We start from the raw sequence: 18,991 nt of genomic DNA on the forward strand, positions 1-18,991 counted from the left end.
CAAGGGATGGGAAACCGAAGGAATGTTAAGAGGGGCGCCTGGGTGGCTCAGTCAGTTAAGCGTCTGCCTTCAGCTCAGGTCATGATCCCAGGGCCCTGGATCGAGCCCCACATAAGGCTCCCTGCTCTGCGGGGAGCCTGCTTCTCCCTCTTCCTCTGCCTGACCTTCCCCTGCTTGTGTGTGCTTGTGCTCTGTCAAATTAAAAAAAAATCTTAAATGGGAATGTTAAGAGATTTAAGGCAGCACATATTAATTTGCATGACTGCGGCAGTGGTTCCCATTCTTACAATGTGACATAAAAACAACTGGCCTGTACACAGCAGACTTTACATAAGTATTTGTTGAAAAATCCAAAACTGGAGGTGGGGGAAGAGGATAAAAAGGCATGCAAACCCCATTTTATAAAGATAAGCACACAGGTGCCTGGGTAGCTCAATCAGTTAAGCGCCTGATTCTTGATTTCAGCTCAGGTCATGATCTCAGGGTCTTGAGATCTAGCCCTGTGTCTGGCTCTGCATTGTGCACATGAAGCCTGCTTAAGATTTTCTCTCTCTCTCTCTCTCTCTCTCTCTCTCTCCTGTGTGCTCACTCTGCCCCTCCCAGCCCAAAGAAAAGCACAAGGCCACCCATGCTTCCTTGTATGGTATAATGATCCTTAGATGTCACAAACATACAATCATGAGGGTACCTGGTCTACCATTCTGTTATTTATTTTTTTAGGATTCTAGTTTTATTTATTTATTTTTAAAAAATTTTATTTATTTGACAAAGAGACACAGCGTGAGAGGGAACACAAGCAGGGGGAGTGGGAGAGGGAGAAGCAGGCTTCCCGCGGAGCAGGGAGCCCGACGTGGGGCTCGATCCCAGGACCCTGGGACCATGGCCTGAGCCGAAGGCAGACGCTTAACGACTAAGCCACCCAGGCGCCCCAAGATTCTATTTTTAAATAATCTCTACACCCAACGTAGGGCTTGAACTTGCAACTGTAAGATCAAGAGTTGCATGCTGTACCTGAGCCAGCCAGGCGCCCCATTCCATTTATTTTTTTTTAAAGATTTTATTTATTTATTTATTTGAGAGAGGGGGGGGGGGAGAGAGAGAGAGAGAGAGAGAGAGAAACAGCATGAGAGGGGAGAGGGTCAGAGGGAGAAGCAGGGTCCCCTCTGAGCCGGGAGCCTGATGTGGGACTCGATCCCAGGACTCCGGGATCATGACCTGAGCGGAAGGCAGTCGCTTAACCAACTGAGCCACCCAGGCGCCCCCATTCCATTTTTTAAATGCTCATCAGAGCAGTGGCTAAGTTATCTCCCACAAAAAAGAATCAGAGTGCACTCTAGAGAAAATTCTATAATCTCTCCACAGAGGATTAAGAGCAAGATCTGGGATCAAGTCCTGGCTCCGCAGTCTCCTAGCAATCTAGCTGTGTGACTGTACCAGCTACCTTGAGCCTCGAGACAGAGATACCATCACTCCCTGACACTATGGAGGGCAAAGAAGAATCGATGAGATAAAACCTGTAAAGCACTGTGTGTAATACCTGGCAGAGTAATGTTTCTATCGAATCACTTTCATTAGCACATTGTATCACCCACCATAAAATAAAAACCCAAACCCCTCACCTGATCCCATACCCCTTCCAGCTACCATCTCATTTCTTTGTTCCTTCTTAGCAAAAAACCCTCCGAGGGGTCGTCTAGACTCCTTGTCTGTCATTCCCCACCTTACCTGCACCTATCCTCATCAGCCCTTCTGTCTAGTCACTCACCAGAACAGCTCTGGCCAGGGGCACCAGGGGCACCCTCTAGCCAAATCCTGGGGCAGATTTCAGCCCCCACCCCAGAGCTCCAGTGGCAACTCCAGGGGCTTCCCTGAGCCTCAGGTTCTCTTCGTACCTCACTGGCTCCTTGGCCTCCCCTCCCTGACCTCCAAATATCGACTGCCTGGCCTCAGGGCAGTCCCCACACCTTCCCTTTTCTGTCTATTCTACTCCCCATCCCCAAGCGATTTTACCGAGACCTAGGAGGCTGGTAGTGACTTTACAATTTACATTTCCAATTAACTGTCTCCGTGACATCTCAGTTTAGAGGCTTATGAGGCCTCTCCAACTTAAAACACTTCCAAACAGAACTCCTTTGTATTCCTCAAAAAAAAAAAAAAAAAAAAAAAAAAAAACAAACTACCAAAACCACCCACACCCCAATCTCAGTATATGGCACAAACATTTACCAGATTGCTCTGGCCAAATATCTTGGAGTCAAGATGAGAAATCTTTCCCTTACACCCCATACTCAGTCCATTTCCAAACATATTCCAAATATGGTCATTTTTGCCATGTCCACTGTGATCCCTGTCGTCCATGCTCCCTCAGCATCCCCACAGGTTGCTCAGCCTACTGGTCTACACCTACAGTCTAGTCTCCAGGGTGAGCTTTTTAAAGTAAGTTCGCTCCTGTCACTCTCTCAGCCCTCCCCTGGCCCAGCACACACCTGACTCAGGAGGCTCAGGGTGCCTCCTGAGCACCATCTGTGTCTCCAGCATTCCCTGCCACCCACTCCTTTGCTCCCTGTCCTCCCTCAGCCATACCCACCTTCCTTCAGTTCCTGAAGGAACTGGCAACTTCACTTTCTGCCTCACCCTGGGATTCTCTGAATGGCTGGTAGGCTGACTCTCTTATTCCTCACTAAGGTTGAACTTCCCATTCCCTTATCTTGCTTTGTTTTTCTTCACGGCATTGGTTACCACTTGACATTTTAAATATATTCATTCCTAATTCATTAGCTGTTTACTGTCTCTCCCATCTGACCATAAATAAGCTCTGTGAGAGTAAAACTTCATCTCTTTTGTTCACTGCTAAATCTTCAACCCCTCAAGGAGTGCTTTGCCAGAGTATGTGCTCAAATGCTTGTTGACTGAATGGGTGCCTGGGTGTTAGCAAGGGATCTTATTTCAGAACGAATAATGCTCCATGTCACAAAATTCTAACTCTGGTTTATTTCTGAAAATAAAGCATGGAAACATTCATAGCACTATTAAGAGAAAGCCTTAATATTAAAAAGATTATCAAAGTATGGATTTTAAGTAGCTGAAGGAAAGTTATACACTGAATTCGGAATGATCTTGAGAAGAAGTAGAAATCTTAATTTAGAAGCCACGCAGTCTACAGAGGTCTTCTCAGAGCGCTCCTTCCCGACATCCCTTTACCCTTACCCAGTGTCTGTGCTGGACCTTTTCTTTCTCTTTACATTTTATTTTCTTTCCTTTTTATCATCTGACTCACTCTCGGAGCTTCTCGAGCTAGAGCTGTGACTCATTCAATCCTGCCTCCCCAGAATCTGGTGTGTTACCTGGCATACAATGGTGCTCAATAAATGTTTCCTGACAGGAGACACAGCACTAGCTCTTCCTTTCCTACTATAAACTCTAACATGGTCTACTGTGGCCAAAACACTGAACACTGATACCATGTAACTGAGAAACCTAATGTCTTTTATTTTGAGATCATTAAAAACTGGTAACTAGTTTTATCTTTTTAATCAAGTACGATAGAGACTTTCAGGGAAATCTACATTTTTTTAAATGATGGAAAACTGGTTTTTTACTCAAATCACACAAGCCAAAGGATTCTTCACTACAAGATGACCTTTGTTTTACGAAATATATATGAAAGCATGTTACTGATATTCTACACCATTTAGAAACTGTATACAAAGTTAATACATCAGTATTTTCTACAAAGCAAGCGCATTTAACTCCAAATAGCCTGACTACATCCTAGTGCTAGAACTTCAGGGTCTATACAGGGACACAAATCCAAATATTGGTGGAGTTCAGGGGCACCTGGCTGGCTCAGTAGGTGGAGTGTGTGAGACTCTTGATCTCGGGGTTGTAAATTTGAGCCCCACATTGGGTGTAGAGATTACTTAAAAATAAAATCTTTAAAAAATATGTATTAGTGGAGTTCAGAGATTCTACAGACCTTGTATCAGTCACAAGTTAGGACATCATCCCACCTGAATGGAAAGCATAAGCTTAAAATCATGATACATTAATTTTAACAAAAGATTTCAGTGAATATATTTAAAACTTAAATCCACACATGCCAAAGAACAGAAACACAACAGGTCAGAAAAACTTAAGAATACTCCAATGTATGTTTAATCCCTATGGCACTTTAATCCACTGAATCAACCTCAATTTTAAGATTCCTAATATTTGTGTGTGAATCTGACACCAAAAGGCAACTGGAGAAGCAGCTTCAAGGGACAATACAGAGGATGTAAAAATGAACTCTTGCTCATCTTAATAAACTACTGAAAAGTTAACTATGCAAATGTTAAGATAACTTCACCAAGGTGCTAAAATATCACAGTAGTCCAAGATTTTTTAAAAGAAAATATTTGTCCTGTTACTTCAGAATTCTTTCCAGAAAGATTTTTCCTGGATCTGTGTTAGTATCAAAAGTCAGCCAGTTTTTCTTCTGGCTAAATATAACCTGAAAAGTCAGCAGCTGCAGGATATTACAAAAAAAAATATGACAACCAGGTTGAAAAAGCATGAATATCTGACAGGGTCTTACACCATGTCATAGTAAAACATTCAATGCAGTAATCTGAAACACAGCAACATATTAAAGTATCTGTGGTACAAAATGGATTTGAAGCCCTTTAAAACACCTTTTGGGAAAGTCCTGGCCACAAAGCAGCAGCTACTATAGCACGCCAATCCTGGAAAACCCTGGCATGGCTGAGCCTCACAGGTTTTCTCCTGAAAAGAAAGTTGCCAATTAAAACTGGTTTGGTTGCCCATTTAAGGAAGACAGTGAACTAAATAAACTAGGAGTCTGGTGCTACTCCCGTTCTGGAAAATAAGGAGACCTGGATGGTGATGCACCAGCTTCAATGTTCCTGAAAAGCAGATATAAAGTCAGGGGCAAGTAACTTTTATTCCTGAGCAACTGGCAAGCGCAGTCTGGCTGTGTAGTTAGTGCCTGCCCAGAGGAGCAGAACTGTTCTCTCCTCTACAGCAATCATCCTCCAAGGATGGTCCCCAGATCTACAGCCTACACATCACCTGGAAACTTACTAGAAATGTAAATTCACAGGCCCCATCCCAGAATACCCCAACACACTACAGAACTACTAACTCTGGAACTCTAAGGGTGGAGACCAGCAATTGAACAAGCAATCCTGGAATTTGGACACTAGTTTAAGAGCTGCTGATCTTGGGGAAGAAACAGTGGCAATCCGTCTTTACAGCCCAGACGATGGGACAACAAGAGCTGATGACAAAATGCGAGATGTTGGGTTTCTCTGACACTAGAGTGACCAAGGACAAGGACCAGATTTACTCTGACAGGTGGAGACAAAGAATAAGATGTGGGAAGTGTATCAGGACAGTTAGGGAAGGAGAGGACAGAGTTAAGTCTAGCTAAAGTCCCTCTAGAAATACCAACCAATCAGGACAAGAGCTTTCCTTTTTGAAAAGCTGAAGAGTCACTTTTGCTTCTGCCTTATCAGACACACTGTTTCTCCAAATGTGTCAAATTTATATATTTGGCTACATCAAAAAAAAAAAAAGGCGAGAAAGTCAACAAATATTTACTGAGCACCTACTACGTTAGGAATTGTGCAGGGTGCTACGACATAACAGTGGAGAACGTGAAAGAATCCTGCCTTTGTGGAAAAGCACAGAAAACATGCAAGAAAGCAAGTAAGAAAACTTCAGATAAGGTGAGTGCTTTAGAAGAGAACAGAAAAGAGATGTAATAATGACAGAAGACTATACTGAATGGGGTGGTCAGGGATGTCCTTTCTGCAGAGCAGAGACCTTAAGAATGGGAGGCAGATCATTCCCAAGGGGGTTAGGGCAGGAGCAGAGGTGTGTGTGATACCATGTGAGGTTAGGGGGCGGGCAGGACCAAGACCACAGAGGGCCTTCTGGGCCCCAGAAAAGAGAATGATTTGATTCAAAGTGCAAGGAGATTTCATTCTAAGGGCTTTCTGCAGTGGAGTGGTAGTTTCTGTTTTCAGTCTGCAAAAGATCATTGTGCAAAAGATCATTGTGCTTCCTCTAGAGAACAAACTGGAAAAGGGTAAAACTGGAAGCTGGCTTCTGCAGTCTTTCAGACGAGAGATGGTTCTGGTTCGGCAGGAATGACAACAGTGGAGATGGAGAGGAGGATTTAGCATCTTTTGTTGGGTTATACCTACTGGACTTGTGATGGGTGGATGTGAGGATGAGGAAAGGACCCTACCCAAGGGCCCTGACTATCCACCTGTGAAAGAACTAATTGGCCAAGTCAGAAATGTCAACAGACCTGCCAGAGGCTGAAGAAATGTGAGATGCCTAGCTGGAGAGAAGGCAATGGGGGCTAGAAGAATGATAATGGGGCCAAGAGCACATGCCCTGGAGCAGAACTGTTCTGCACCCTAGCTCCACAAGTCACTGGACCTGCACCTCAGTTTCTCACCTTCACGACAGATGCCTGTCTTGAAGGACTGCTGTGAGGAGTGAGATCATTTAATATGACTGAATCTAATACACTGACTAGCACATAGTAGGCCCTAGAAGTGCACTTTAAAAAGAAGTCTGGGTGGCTCAGTCGGTTAAGCGGCTGCCTTCGGCTCAGGTCATGATCCCAGGGTCCTGGGATCGAGCCCCATGTCCGGCTCCCTGCTCCGTGGAGGGCCTGCTTCTCCCTCTCCCTCTGCCTGCCACTCTGCCTGCTTGTGCTGTCTGTCGAATAAATAAATAAAATCTTAAAAAAAAAAAAAAAAGTCTGGGGGTGCCTGGGTGGCTCAGTCAGCTGGGTATCTGACTCTTGATTTCAGCTCATGTCATGATCTCCAGGTTGTGCGATCAAGCCCACGTCAGGCTCTGTGCTGGGTGTGGAGCCTGCTTAGGATTCTTTCTCTCCCTCTGCCCTTCCCCACCCTCTTAAAAAAAAAAAAAAAGTCTGAAGGGCTTGCATGTAAATGAAGACAAGGCCCTACTTTGTAAATGACACGAAGAGCCCCAAGCCCAGCGAGTACTGAGCTTCCTTAAAAATGGACTTCACTGGGTGCCTGGGTGGCTCAGTCGTTAAGCGTCTGCCTTTGGCTCAGGTCATGATTCCAGGGTCCTGGGATCGAGCCCCGCATCAGGCTCCCTGCTCCGCAGAAGCCTGCTTCTCCCTCTCCCATTCCCCCTGCTTGTGTACCCTCTCTGTCAAATAAATAAAATCTTAAAAAAAAAAAATGGACTTCACTATCACTGGACAGCAGGTTACCCAGAATGAGACAAAGAGTGGCCCGGGCTGCTATAAAAACGGTCCCTGCTACAGCTGGCAGATCCCTCTCATTAAAGCCCTTTCTCTCACCATGATTAAACACTCCAACACCTAGGAGAGCATATGCCAAAAATCCATGCCTTTCCATTTCTTTCCTAAGATACTGGAGCAGGCTGGAGAGGGAGGTGGAGTCAATCCCCCTGGGCTCTAGTCTGAGTGCCACCACTCAGCCACCCTTCTCCCTCAGTAAAACTTCCTCTGGTTAGCTCACTGGGCTGTGGAGAGTTGGAGGAGACGACATAACAGGTAAGTTAAATTAAGTCAAATTACCTGGAAAACTCCAAAGCGTTTTAGAGTGTTAAATGTTTACTTCACCAAATATACTGCTCTGTACTTCACTGGGCCTTTTGGAATTTAATAGAGGATTCCTGACTTCACACGATGTATTCCACTTTTATCAAAGTACTGTAGCTACAATTCAGGTGAGAGTGAAGGGGAGGGAGAAAGAGAATGTGGTGAAGTGAAAAGCATGGTTTGCAAGTTACCACGAAGGGGAAAATCATAATCATCAAAATTAACCTTGGGAATCCCTGAAGAGGCCAATAGGTGGTAGTGGACCAACCTCCATCACTGGAGCAGACTGCTCCCGCTGAGCACTAAGTACATGAGGCAGTTCTCTGGAACGGAGGGCCCACGTTGTACAAAAGGTAGCTGGCTACAATCAGCACAAGACACTCACACGGTTAGACACACAGGAACAAGACCAACTTCACAGACTACGGGTTCTCATCTCCCATCTCCAGCTCTCTGGGAACACCCTTGAATGGAATGGAAGACTACTTAACCTCCACTGCCCATATGGTTAAATGTGCATGTGCCGAATGTGTACAGGAGGCCACTCCAGTGAACGCAAATTTAAAATCAGGCCCAGCCAGGGCTTATGCTTCTGGCACTCAGGTCTCTGGTTAATTGTCAGGGAAGCCTGTGGGAGGCTGGGTGAGAGGTAGGACCTGGCAACCAAGGGCTTGAGGTCCTGCAATCCCGGCCAAGACAGGAGGAAGTCACCTGTCACAGCAGCGCACCCTGAGGGATTCTCGTGGGCTTCTCACAGTCCACCCTCTAGGATCTATGCAGAATTCACGCACTGCAGAACCAAGGGAGGTAGCAAGGTGTTGCACCCAAGTGTTGAAAGCAGTGACCATTAAACAAACAAACAAAACAACAACGAAGGCCAGCCCTTTACAGGAACTCAAAGACTTCAGAGCTGTTTCCCGGCAACTAGAGGCACATGTTAATCAAGTGGCGTGTTCTAAACCTGACTAAGGAAGGCTTCAGGGTCCCTGACCAACCCCAAAGACTTCTCAGGGTTAGAAAGCAGGGGCTTGAACATTCATTTCGATTTAACCCATTTAAGGCCCTTCCGCTTCGACTCTCAGCAATCTGCACTCCTTCACTACATAGGGGCACAGGTCAGATCTTGTCATTCCCCTCTTTTTCTTTCTTTGTTTTTTTAAGCAGGCTCCATGCCGAACGTGGGGCTTGCACTTACAACCCTGAGTTTGAGAGCTGCATGCTCTACCAACTGAGCTAGCCAGGCACCCTGTCATTCCCGTTATTTTCAGACTCATTCATTCAATATTTACCAAATGCCTACTTCATACCAGCCACTTTGATGGCTTCCCTCCACACTGAATAAAATTCAAAGCCATATCTCCCCAACTCATCTCCTTAACAAGCCTCTCGTGCACAGTAAGGACTTTAATCTGTTCTTTCAACATACCACGCTTGGTCCTGCCACAAGGCCTTTGCACTCACTGTCCCTACCCGAACTGCCCATGATACACACTGCAGGCTTGGCTCCTTCCATCGTTGATATCAGTTCAAATACCACCATCTTCTCAGAGAAGCCTTCCCTGATCACCACTGCACACACTCTAACTCACATCACACAATTTCCTTCGTAGCACTAACTGCTGTCGGAAATTGGCTTAATTATTTATTCCTTTAATGGCTTTCCTCCTGACTAGAATGGAAGCTCCTCAAGGATAGGGGCTGTGTCCATCTTGTCCACTATTCACCATGGGACATAACAGGACTTCAATAAATATCTGTTGAATAAACAGACAAAGGACTTTAGGAAGCCCACTATTTGGAGCAACTTAAAGCCCGTTCTATGTTATCTGAACCATGCCAAGTGCTCTTGACACTGGACAGCAGCTGATGACGTTTTATCTGACCGCATTAGCATTTATGAAGCACTCATCAATTGGCAGGGCTTCAAGAAGTTAGAATTAAGTAGCTGTTACAACAGATTGTAGGCAGCCAATCTCAAGTGACTGCAAACAGGGTTGAGTTGCAATATGACCATAATGCTGGCTGCCACAGGCACACTGTACCCCCACTTCAAAGCAACCTGACAGGGGTGCTATTATGGGGAGAAGTTTCCCACAGCAGTCTGCCCTGACTCAGCCTCTCTCTTCTGTGGCAGTATCTTAAAAAATGAATTGACTCAGCACTATTCCAGCTAAGACCAAAACCTAGGAAAAGGATGTGTGGTCTCTTCTATCCCTCATGGGGGACCCCACTACTTTAAGTATAAAAGGCAGCTTGTGAGAGGTCACTTTAGTCTGATCCCCGACAGCCAATTCTATTGCCACTGTAGCAGATAAGGCTGGCTCCTTGGGATATTGCAGGAGCAACATCCTGGAAAGATGGACTCCCCTCACCCTGTTCCCTTTAGTTCACCAAGCCTCTCCTAACAGTGCTGATGCTATGGCTTTAACTAGCCAGAGGATTTCAGTCCCCAGGCTGGTGGCCCTGTTTGCTTCCTTCATCAGAGGTCACCCATCATCACCCTATCCATGAGGACTTCCTTGGCCAACATCACTGCAAGGTACCTCAGGGTACAGCCTCCTCACCGTAAGGGGGACACTCAGTCTTCCCCCAAAACTTGCAGTTCCAGAATCTCTTTTGCCTTATCAACCCCTCTGGGGGACCTCCCCCAGCCAACCTTTACCCCACCCCCTCAAGAAGGCCATCTAAGTCCATCTCCTGATGCCCGTTTGTGGAATGTTAACTCTGAAACAGACCCTTCAGGATTTGATCCTCTGGCCCATCTTAGCAGTGCAGAACAAGGAATCAAGTCTCAAAATAAATGCTGCTTCCTTAACCTACAAGGGCCTGAAAGAACTCCCCTCCCGCAAAGTATAGCTCCCTTATTCCCTCTTCTGAATCCTGGAGAATGGGGGTTTGCTCAGCTTTCCTGCCCCACAGTCGTCCAGAGTTCTATTTCATTTGTTCCTCTCCCCATGCTCATCCGCGCAATGGGGAACTTCCGAGCTGAACCCACATATCTTTTACCAACATCCAAAGGAATGTTAGGGAGTGACAAGCTCCTTAAAACAGACACTTCTAGGTTATGCTTCCCTCACCCAACAGAGGAGATTTTTCTTCTCTAAAAGAAACATCTCTGAAACAGGACTTTTTCCCACTCTCACCCACTGCATGAAGCTTCCATCAGTTGACCCTCCCGCCCCAGACAGACACCTCCAGGGCTCCCAATTTACCTGTTCTTCACCTAATATCGAAAGCTTCCACCACTACCCCACTCAGAGCTTGCCTCCTAAAACCTAACATGTCTCTTCAAATAAAGCCTGATAATGACGGGCTCATTTCCCTTTGGAATACAAGAGATCGTTTTTCCCTTCTCACTTATCCCCTTCCCCCAAAAACCTGCCACCCCAAGATGCCCCCTTTCCAATCAGCGTAGAGATTTCTTCAGCTAACCCCATCCCCCAAACTAACGCTGGAACCGTCCCCTTAACCAATGGAGGATCCTCGGTCACCCCTTGAGATCCCGTTTTCTTCTCCCATCCATCCTAAGGGATTCTCTGAAGTCCCCGCCAAACGGACATCCCGAGGCTCCCCCTTGGCTCGGACTTCTAGCACTCAGTAAAGAACTCTCAACCGTTTTGGGGAGCCTTCTCATCCCCTAAAAGACCTCTTGAATTCCCCCAAGCCCCCAGCCTCGGTCTCCTCAGGAATGCCTCTAGGCTCGCCCCTCGCTAGCTCCGGCCCCTCATCAATGCCTTGAGGCCCAGTCCTTCCTCTCAGCGGGGCCCTCACACCGCCCAGGGGAGCCTGTGGGCCCCGCCGCGCCGCCCACAGGCCCCTCCGGCCCCCGCCCGTGCTTCCGGCCACCGCCTGCTCCTCCTCCCCACTCAGGCGGCCCGGGTCGCCACCGCGGAGCCAAGTGAACAGATGCAGCGCAGAGGCCCTGGTCCCGCTGCAAGGACCTTTGCGGGTCCTCGGTCCCCGGCCCAAGCCCGCGCCCCCTTGGCCGGCCGGGCCCGGCGCCCCAGCTCACCCGAGCCCGTGGTGGCTGCCATCTTGCGTCGCTGTCGCTGGAAGACCGGCCCCTTCTTCACCCCCCCCAGCCGGCCCCTGGCCCTTCTGCGCAGGCGCACACGCGTGCGCAGACACCGCCGCTGACGCCCGCTCCGCCGACCGCGCGACCCGTTGCCGGGAAGATTTTTTTCCTGCCTTTTCAGAGGAAGGAAACATGATTTGCGTGCGGGAGGGCCCAGCAACCTGCATGTCCCTTCCCAAGGTTGATGAGGCTTGGGAGGACGCGATTGTGAAGGATACAGAAGAAAAGAAAGCTTAAAAGAATCTGTTTTGCTTCGGCCATTTTCCTCTCTAGTTGGATCCTCACAATATCTCTAGCAGGTCGGGATTAATGCGAAAAATGAAACTTGGGGGGGGGTGTTCAGCGATTTATCTAAACTTAGCTGTTAAGTGGCTGAGTCAGAATTTGAACCCACGCCAGATGCTCCTGAGCCAGAGAAGGTTTGTTTTGGGGCATTAAGGTGTCAGGGAAAGCATTCACTCATTCATTCATTCACTCATAATCCATTTATTCCTCCAAAGAAATACTAAGACCTACTCTGTGCCAGACGCTGTGCTAGGTCCTGGGAATGGATATACATCCCTGAAGTCCGCCCTTACGGGCTTACATTCCAGTTGGAGATAGAGAGCTAGTTAACAAAGAAATAGGAAAGAATATAACTATGATAGGATAGAGAGTAAACCAGGGAAGGGGCAGCAGGGGGTGGTAAGGGAGGGCCTCCTAAAGTGGTCACATTTCAAGAGAGACTGCATGATTAGGAGGTAGAGGGAACAGCATGTGCAAAGGTCCTACAGACACATATTTACAAATATATGTTAATCCAAGAAGGAACTGATCCTTTATCATAAATGGTCGAAGAAGCCCTGATAGGGATGTAGAAACAGGCTGAGAGAGGTGAAGGGATTGCCTCAAGGTCACACAGCTAAACACCGTCAGAGGAAAGATGGGGATTTTCAGTACAGAGGAACAAGGAAATGGGAAGTCCTCATCCAGCACAACCAATGCATCACCTTGTTCTGACAGCAGTGCCTCCTAAGCATTTCTCAGCTCCATCTATTTTTCCCACTTAGGGTAGACTGCCCTTGTCTCCCACTTGGGTGATCCCAGCAGCCTTTATTCTTGCCCCCATGGTCCATTCTCTGTATGGCAGCCAAAATTTGCTCAAAACACCCTTCAGTTAAATCTTTCAGTGGCTCCCCATTTCCTTTTGATAAAATACAGACTCTACAAGTTGCATGGCCATAGAATTAACATCCAACAAAAACAATCATCAAATTGAAAGGAGACCTAGTATAATCTTGCCGGAACAACGGGACTCTTCAGGGCAAACCACGGTGGATAGCCACCCTAACCAAAGGCCATGGACCTAGGGCCATGACCAGCGAAGCCACTGAAGTGTCTAGGGCTTTCACTTAAGTCTCATTTAAGGAGACTTTTATTCTTAGGTCTCAGCTCTGCACTTGCACAATCCTGCAAGTGAATACTTTCCTAAAATTTGCACGCTGGGTGCCTCTTTCCCCCGTCCTTGGCACAGGCTGTACCTCTGGGACTTGCCTGTACCTCTCCTGCTATACTGACCCTTTTCAAGGGTCTGCCTCCTCAGGGCTTTTGCCTGTGCTATTCCCACTCTTCAGTTCTCAGATCCAGCCTCCCCCCTCAGGGAAGCTTTCCCTGATTTCTCCAGGTCCAATTCAGCTATAATTGACTCTCCAAGTGCCACATGTCTCTCCTTCCCAGCACTGGCAACAGGGAATCATCTTGAAATCCTGTGTATCACGTGATTCAAGTTTATCTTGAAAAACACAAAATATTTGCCCTGGACTTTGGGTCATTGTAAAGCGTAGGGTGGCAAGTGGGAAGCATTTGGGCTCCTAAAGTGGACTCACCTCTGGAGCGAAATTTTCTGGATTCCAGTGCTCTTTCACCACTCCCTTTGCTGTGTGACTTCAGGCAAGAGATTTGAATCTCTCTTGGCATCAGTAACCCCCTCCTGAAAAGAGGAGTTAAGTATCAACCTCATGGGGTTGCTGGAGAGATAAAATGCTTTGATAAATCCCTTTAGTACAGAGGGAGGAGGGGACACTAGAACAGCTGATATTGACCAAGCCGTCATACCCAGTTTTTAATCCTCACAACAACTGGATGCAGCAAATTCTAGGGATATCCCCATTGTAGAGATGAGAAAACAGACTCAGAGCTAACAGGAGGAGCGGTGAGGATGAAAACACGAGCCACTTATCCATGATGCTCCTAAGCGTTTACTCGCATAGATTCCTTGGTTCTCGTAGGGAATTTCTGGCAAGCAAAATTGACAGGAGAGCAAATTCCCGTGCAGAAGACCTCACAGGAGGAGTAGGTTAAGCCTGACGGCCAGGGACATGCTGGGTATTATAGTTCAGCGGCGTCGCGGAGCCTATCGGGAGTTGTGGTCCTCCGCGCCAAAGCTCCCTCGGAGAGGCTCCGCCCCCCTCTCTCGGAAGTCTACAGCCAGTCCCCAGAGCCGGATTCCTCTGGTGCCTGCGCTTCATCTTCGCCTTGCGTTGGAGCTGGTAGCTTCAGCTGATGTGGCTAAGTTCTGTTTATTGGATTGTTGGGAAGATTAAAATGGTTAATGGAACTAAAGAATTTACAAAAGGCCTTGACACAGAGCAAGTGCTATATAAGTATTAACTACTCTTTTTCTTATTATTTCTTATTATTTAATCCTCGGTGACCCCTGCAAAGTAGCTTTTATCATCTGCTTGTCATATGAGGAGACTGAGGCTCGGAAGCGTTAGAATGCTTTCCCAAGGGCGCCTGGGTGGCTCAGTTGGTTAAGCGACTGCCTTCGGCTCAGGTCATGATCCTGGAGTCCCGGAATTGAGTCCCACATCGGGCTCCCTGCTCAGCAGGGAGTCTGCTTCTCCCTCTGACCCTCTCCCCTCTCATGCTCTCTCTCTATCTCATTCTCTCTCTCAAATCAATCAATCAATCAATCAATCAATCAATCTTAAAAAAAAAAAAAGAATGCTTTCCCAGGGTCACACAACCAGGAAGGAGTAGGAAGGAGTAAAATCAGGTTTGGAATTCAGTTCTCTTAACCCTGGGGCAACTTCCGTTGCCTCTAGTGGAACCTGGGAGGTTTTAAGCAAAGCGTGGAGCTGCTGAAGGAATCCTGGGGCTGTTTACCTATAGGTTTCTTTCTTTCTTTTCTTTCTGGATTTTATTATTTTTAAGTACTATCAATGCCCAACATGGGGCTCGAACGCACAACAGCAAGATCAAAAGTCGCATGCTCTTCTGCCGACCCAGCCAGACGCCCCTACTTACAGGTTTCTTAAGACCTGAGATAGTAAGTCTTTATTGCTTTAGCTGCCCTTAAAGGTGGGTTTTTGTTACCTACAGTCAAAAGCATCCCTAATAGGTACAGGAAGCTGGCACAGTGCCCCAGCGAAGAGACACAGATGTGGACTGTTCCACAGTGTTCATTCAGAGACTATTCTCAACAAGGTGGGAAAACATCTGGGCAGTTTGGGAATCTCTGTGATGTGAAAGGCATAAGTAGTATATTCAAAATGTAAAAAAATGCAATATACTTTTTATAAAACTGGTAGTATTATTTTTTAGAGCAACACTCCTCAAACTAGACTGTGCACACAAATCACTAGGAATCTTGTTAAAATGCAGATTCTGATTGTGTGTGTGTTTGGGGGGACGGGGGTTATGCTGAGATTCTGCATTTCTAACAAGTGCCTAGGGGATGCACAGACCACACTTTGAGTAGCAAGCTTGTGGATAACATTGTATAATTTTATGTTTATATTTCCAATTTATAGTTAAGAAAAAACCCCAACCTCCTGCTATAACTTTTATAATACAAACTACAGAAAGTAAAGCTGACAAATTGTTGACAGAGGCAGGGTCATGGGCACCCGGAAGACAGAGTCAAATGCCTGGGGAGGGGGTCTGTGGTTGATGGGGTGTGGGAGACACATTTGTTAATGGCATTTCATGGCACATACATGGAATTATATCCCTTGGGGGGGGATATGCTATGTCTGAAGTTTAGCATTAATATGTTTTATCTAACATTTGATGAACTTGCTGAAGTCTGCAACCCAAAAGGGATGGGAGTGCGTGGAGTAGGGGGTACAACATATTTACTCATTCTCCTCTTGATGGACATCTGAATTGTTTCCATTGGCTTCTTCCTATACAATTTATTTCTGTACTGTCTGAATTTTGTATCATCTGTTACTTTTATGGTCAGGGAAAAATAAATAAGAACCAGAAGTCTGGAGTGGCCGGGGTGGGGGAACCAAAGGATGAGTTTCCCTAAATTACAAAGAATCCTTGCAACTCATCGTGAAAAAAAGATAAACACTCCAAAAGAAAGATGTTAATCATAGCAAACATTTGTGCAGGATTTACCATGTTCCAGGAGCATAGGGTTTTGCATATATATATATATATATATATATATATATTTAAAGATTTTATTTGTTTATTTATTTGAGAGAGAGAATGAGAGAGAGAGAGAGAGCATGAGAGGGAGGAGGGTCAGAGGGAGAAGCAGACTCCCTGCCGAGCAGGGAGCCCGATGTGGGACTCGATCCCGGGACTCCGGGATCATGACCTGAGCCAAAGGCAGTCGCTTAACCAACTGAGCCACCCAGGTGCCCGGGTTTTGCATATATTAATTAATCTTCACAACTACCCTATACATTCAGTACCATTATTATCCCTTCTTACAGACGAGGAAACAAACACAGAGAGGTTTAGTAACTTGGCCAAAACACAATCTTGTAAGTGGCAGAGCCAGGATTTGAACCCCAAGCTCTTAACCACCACTACCCTGCTTCCCAAGAAAAATAAGAAAAGGACATGTACAGAGTAAGGAAATGAGGTAAGATACCCGATCTCACTCAACATTTTGCATTTTAGTGATTCTAAGATGCACATTTTTACATTCAAACATCTCTGGAATCAGGATGCATCTTACAATCAATGATCGCTTAGATTCAATGAAATAGAGTAAGAGAAATGTAAATTAAAACCAACTATCAGATTGGCAAAGGACAAAACACTTGATAACACACTGTGTTGGCAAGGGTGTGGGGAACCTGGCACTCTCCAAAGTTGTGAATTTAGATGGGCAGTTGGAAGGCAATTTGGTGTGAGCTATCCGAATGGAACACAGACATCCTGGGCCCAACAATTTGGTTCCTAGGACCTGACCCATCAGGTCTACTGACCCTCATGAGTGAAGACATAAGTTCTCCCATGCACACAAACAGCAGTTCGTATTACCCAAGATTGAAATGTCCAAAAAAGACGAGTTAAAACATGAAAGTCCATTCTGAAGTTGGAATGCTACACAGCTGTCAAAAAGAGGAAAGGAAGGAGTTGATGGAACACTGTCTCCATAATACACTAAGTGAAAAAAGGCAAGTGCAGAACTGTTTATGTAATATTCTACCTATCACGTGAAAATGGGGGCAGGCATGCCTCTCTGCCTGTCAGAGGGACTTGCAAGGGTCTTGTTGCAATAATGGCATCTGGGGAGGGAAACTGAGGGCTTGGAGAAACTCGAGTAGGAGCAATTTACTCTTCACTCTAGATCAGGAGTTGGTAGACTTTTTATTTTTATTTTATTTTTTAAAAGATCTTATTTATTTATTTGGCAGAGAGAGAGACACAGCGAGAGAGGGAACACAAGCGGGGGGTGGGTGGGAGAGGGAGAAGCAGGCTTCCCGCCGAGCAGGGAGCCAGATTCAGGGCTTGATCCCAGGACCCTGGGATCATGACCTAAGCCAAAGGCAGACGCTTAACAACTGAGCCACCCAGGCACCCCCTAGGATTTGGTAGACTTTTAAAAAATTTATTATTATTATTTTATTTTATTTTTTTGTAAAGGGCCAGATAGTATTTTAGGCTTTGAGGACCGTTTGGCTCTCAACTTTGCCTCTGTATTGGACAAAATGCAAACGAATGTGTGTGGCTATGTGCCAGTAAAACTTTACCAACACACTGAAATTTGAACTATGTGTTAGGGGATACTCTTTTTTTTAACCCCCCCCCCAACCACTTAAAAAAAAATGCTCATGGGGCCATGATTTGGCTCCCTGGCGGTATCAGCTGACCCCTGATCTAGATCTTTTTGTATTGATTCTTTTATTCTTTACCTTATGCATGCATTACCTATTAAAAAAATGTTTGGGGCGCCTGGGTGGCTCAGTTGGTTAAGTGTCCAACTCTTGATTTTGGCTCAGATCACGATCTCAGGGTCATGACATCGAGCCCCGTGTTGGGCTCCACGCTCAGTATGGTCTGTTTGAGGTTCTCTCTCTCCCTCTGCTCCTCCCCCTGCTCACGCTCTCTCTCTCCCTCTCTCTTTCAAATAAATAAACAAAATAAAATAAAATAAAGAAGTGTTTAAATGGCAGCTTGAAATTTTTAGGTTTATCAAAGGGGGTGGGGTTAAAGTTGGGGATAGTTGCCCCGCCCAGACCCCTCTAGAAGAAGCCAGCACAGAGGGGAGTGCATGACATTCCCAGCCAAGTGGGGAAGGCGTCTGCCCTGCGTTGCTTGCTACCTGCCCCACTCCACCACCAGATAGCAGCACAAATCCACTGAAAAGCGGGCCATCCCCACAGAGCTGGGAAGCTGAGGGCAGAAGTCAGCCGGTACACCTGTTTTATCTTGCCTACCATCTGTTTAAAAAATGGAGCCGGCATTTAAAAAAAATCTGGATTTCTGGTTCCTCTTTAATCAGCTGAAGTGAGCAGCCGCTGCCTCTGGGCCTGAGGTCCCCAGGGCATCCCAGTCCTCAGTGTCAGCGGCTCTTTCCCATCCTGCTGTGTAGCTGTTTTTTCGCAGGGGACACAATTCTCACTTGCCACCTGCCTCCTCACCTCCATCCCTCCACTGGGGCTACAGGCTGGTGTTAAAGCATAAGGGCTTTGGGGCAGATTAGGGCTCAGGTCCCAGGCCTGCCATCTATCAGCTGTGTGACCTTGGGCCCGTTCCATGACCCCAGTGCCTCAGGGTCCTTGTGTGCAAATGGGGCTGAAAGTACTCACCTCTCAGATTCAATGCATGGAGCTCCGTGCAGTCTGGCGGGTGGTCAGTGCGCGTGGATAGGAGCGTTTTCCCCTGCCTGCCCCTCACAAGCCCTTGTTTGCAACACCCCGCCCAATCTCACAAATGACCCCAACACAGACACAAAACATAACTGAAGGTTCTGAAGGTGTTTTTCCAGCCCCTGGGATTCAGGAGCAGCGAGACAAGTCTGCATGTGAGGCCTGGCACTGATCTTACGAGTTGGGATATCTTGC

At 46.6% G+C, this 18,991-nt stretch overlaps 1 protein-coding gene across 1 annotated transcript in view; it reads right to left on the minus strand.

The window, feature by feature from the left end:
* Nucleotides 1-11,705, minus strand: part of UBE2V1 (ubiquitin conjugating enzyme E2 V1) — a 31,823-nt gene extending 20,118 nt beyond the window's left edge. Inside the window, exon 1 of the mRNA XM_028125198.1 lies at nucleotides 11,634-11,705. Within this exon, the coding sequence (XP_027980999.1) occupies nucleotides 11,634-11,655 (22 nt within the window). The 5' untranslated portion in view covers nucleotides 11,656-11,705. The remainder of the gene's footprint in view (nucleotides 1-11,633) is intronic.
* Between the last annotated feature and the right edge of the window lie 7,286 nt (nucleotides 11,706-18,991).

The sequence above is a fragment of the Eumetopias jubatus genome, unplaced genomic scaffold, assembly GCF_037043125.1.
Source record: "Eumetopias jubatus isolate StellerSeaLion01/CBP00866 unplaced genomic scaffold, mEumJub1_p1.0 scaffold_9, whole genome shotgun sequence".
NCBI classification, from domain to species: domain Eukaryota; kingdom Metazoa; phylum Chordata; class Mammalia; order Carnivora; family Otariidae; genus Eumetopias; species Eumetopias jubatus.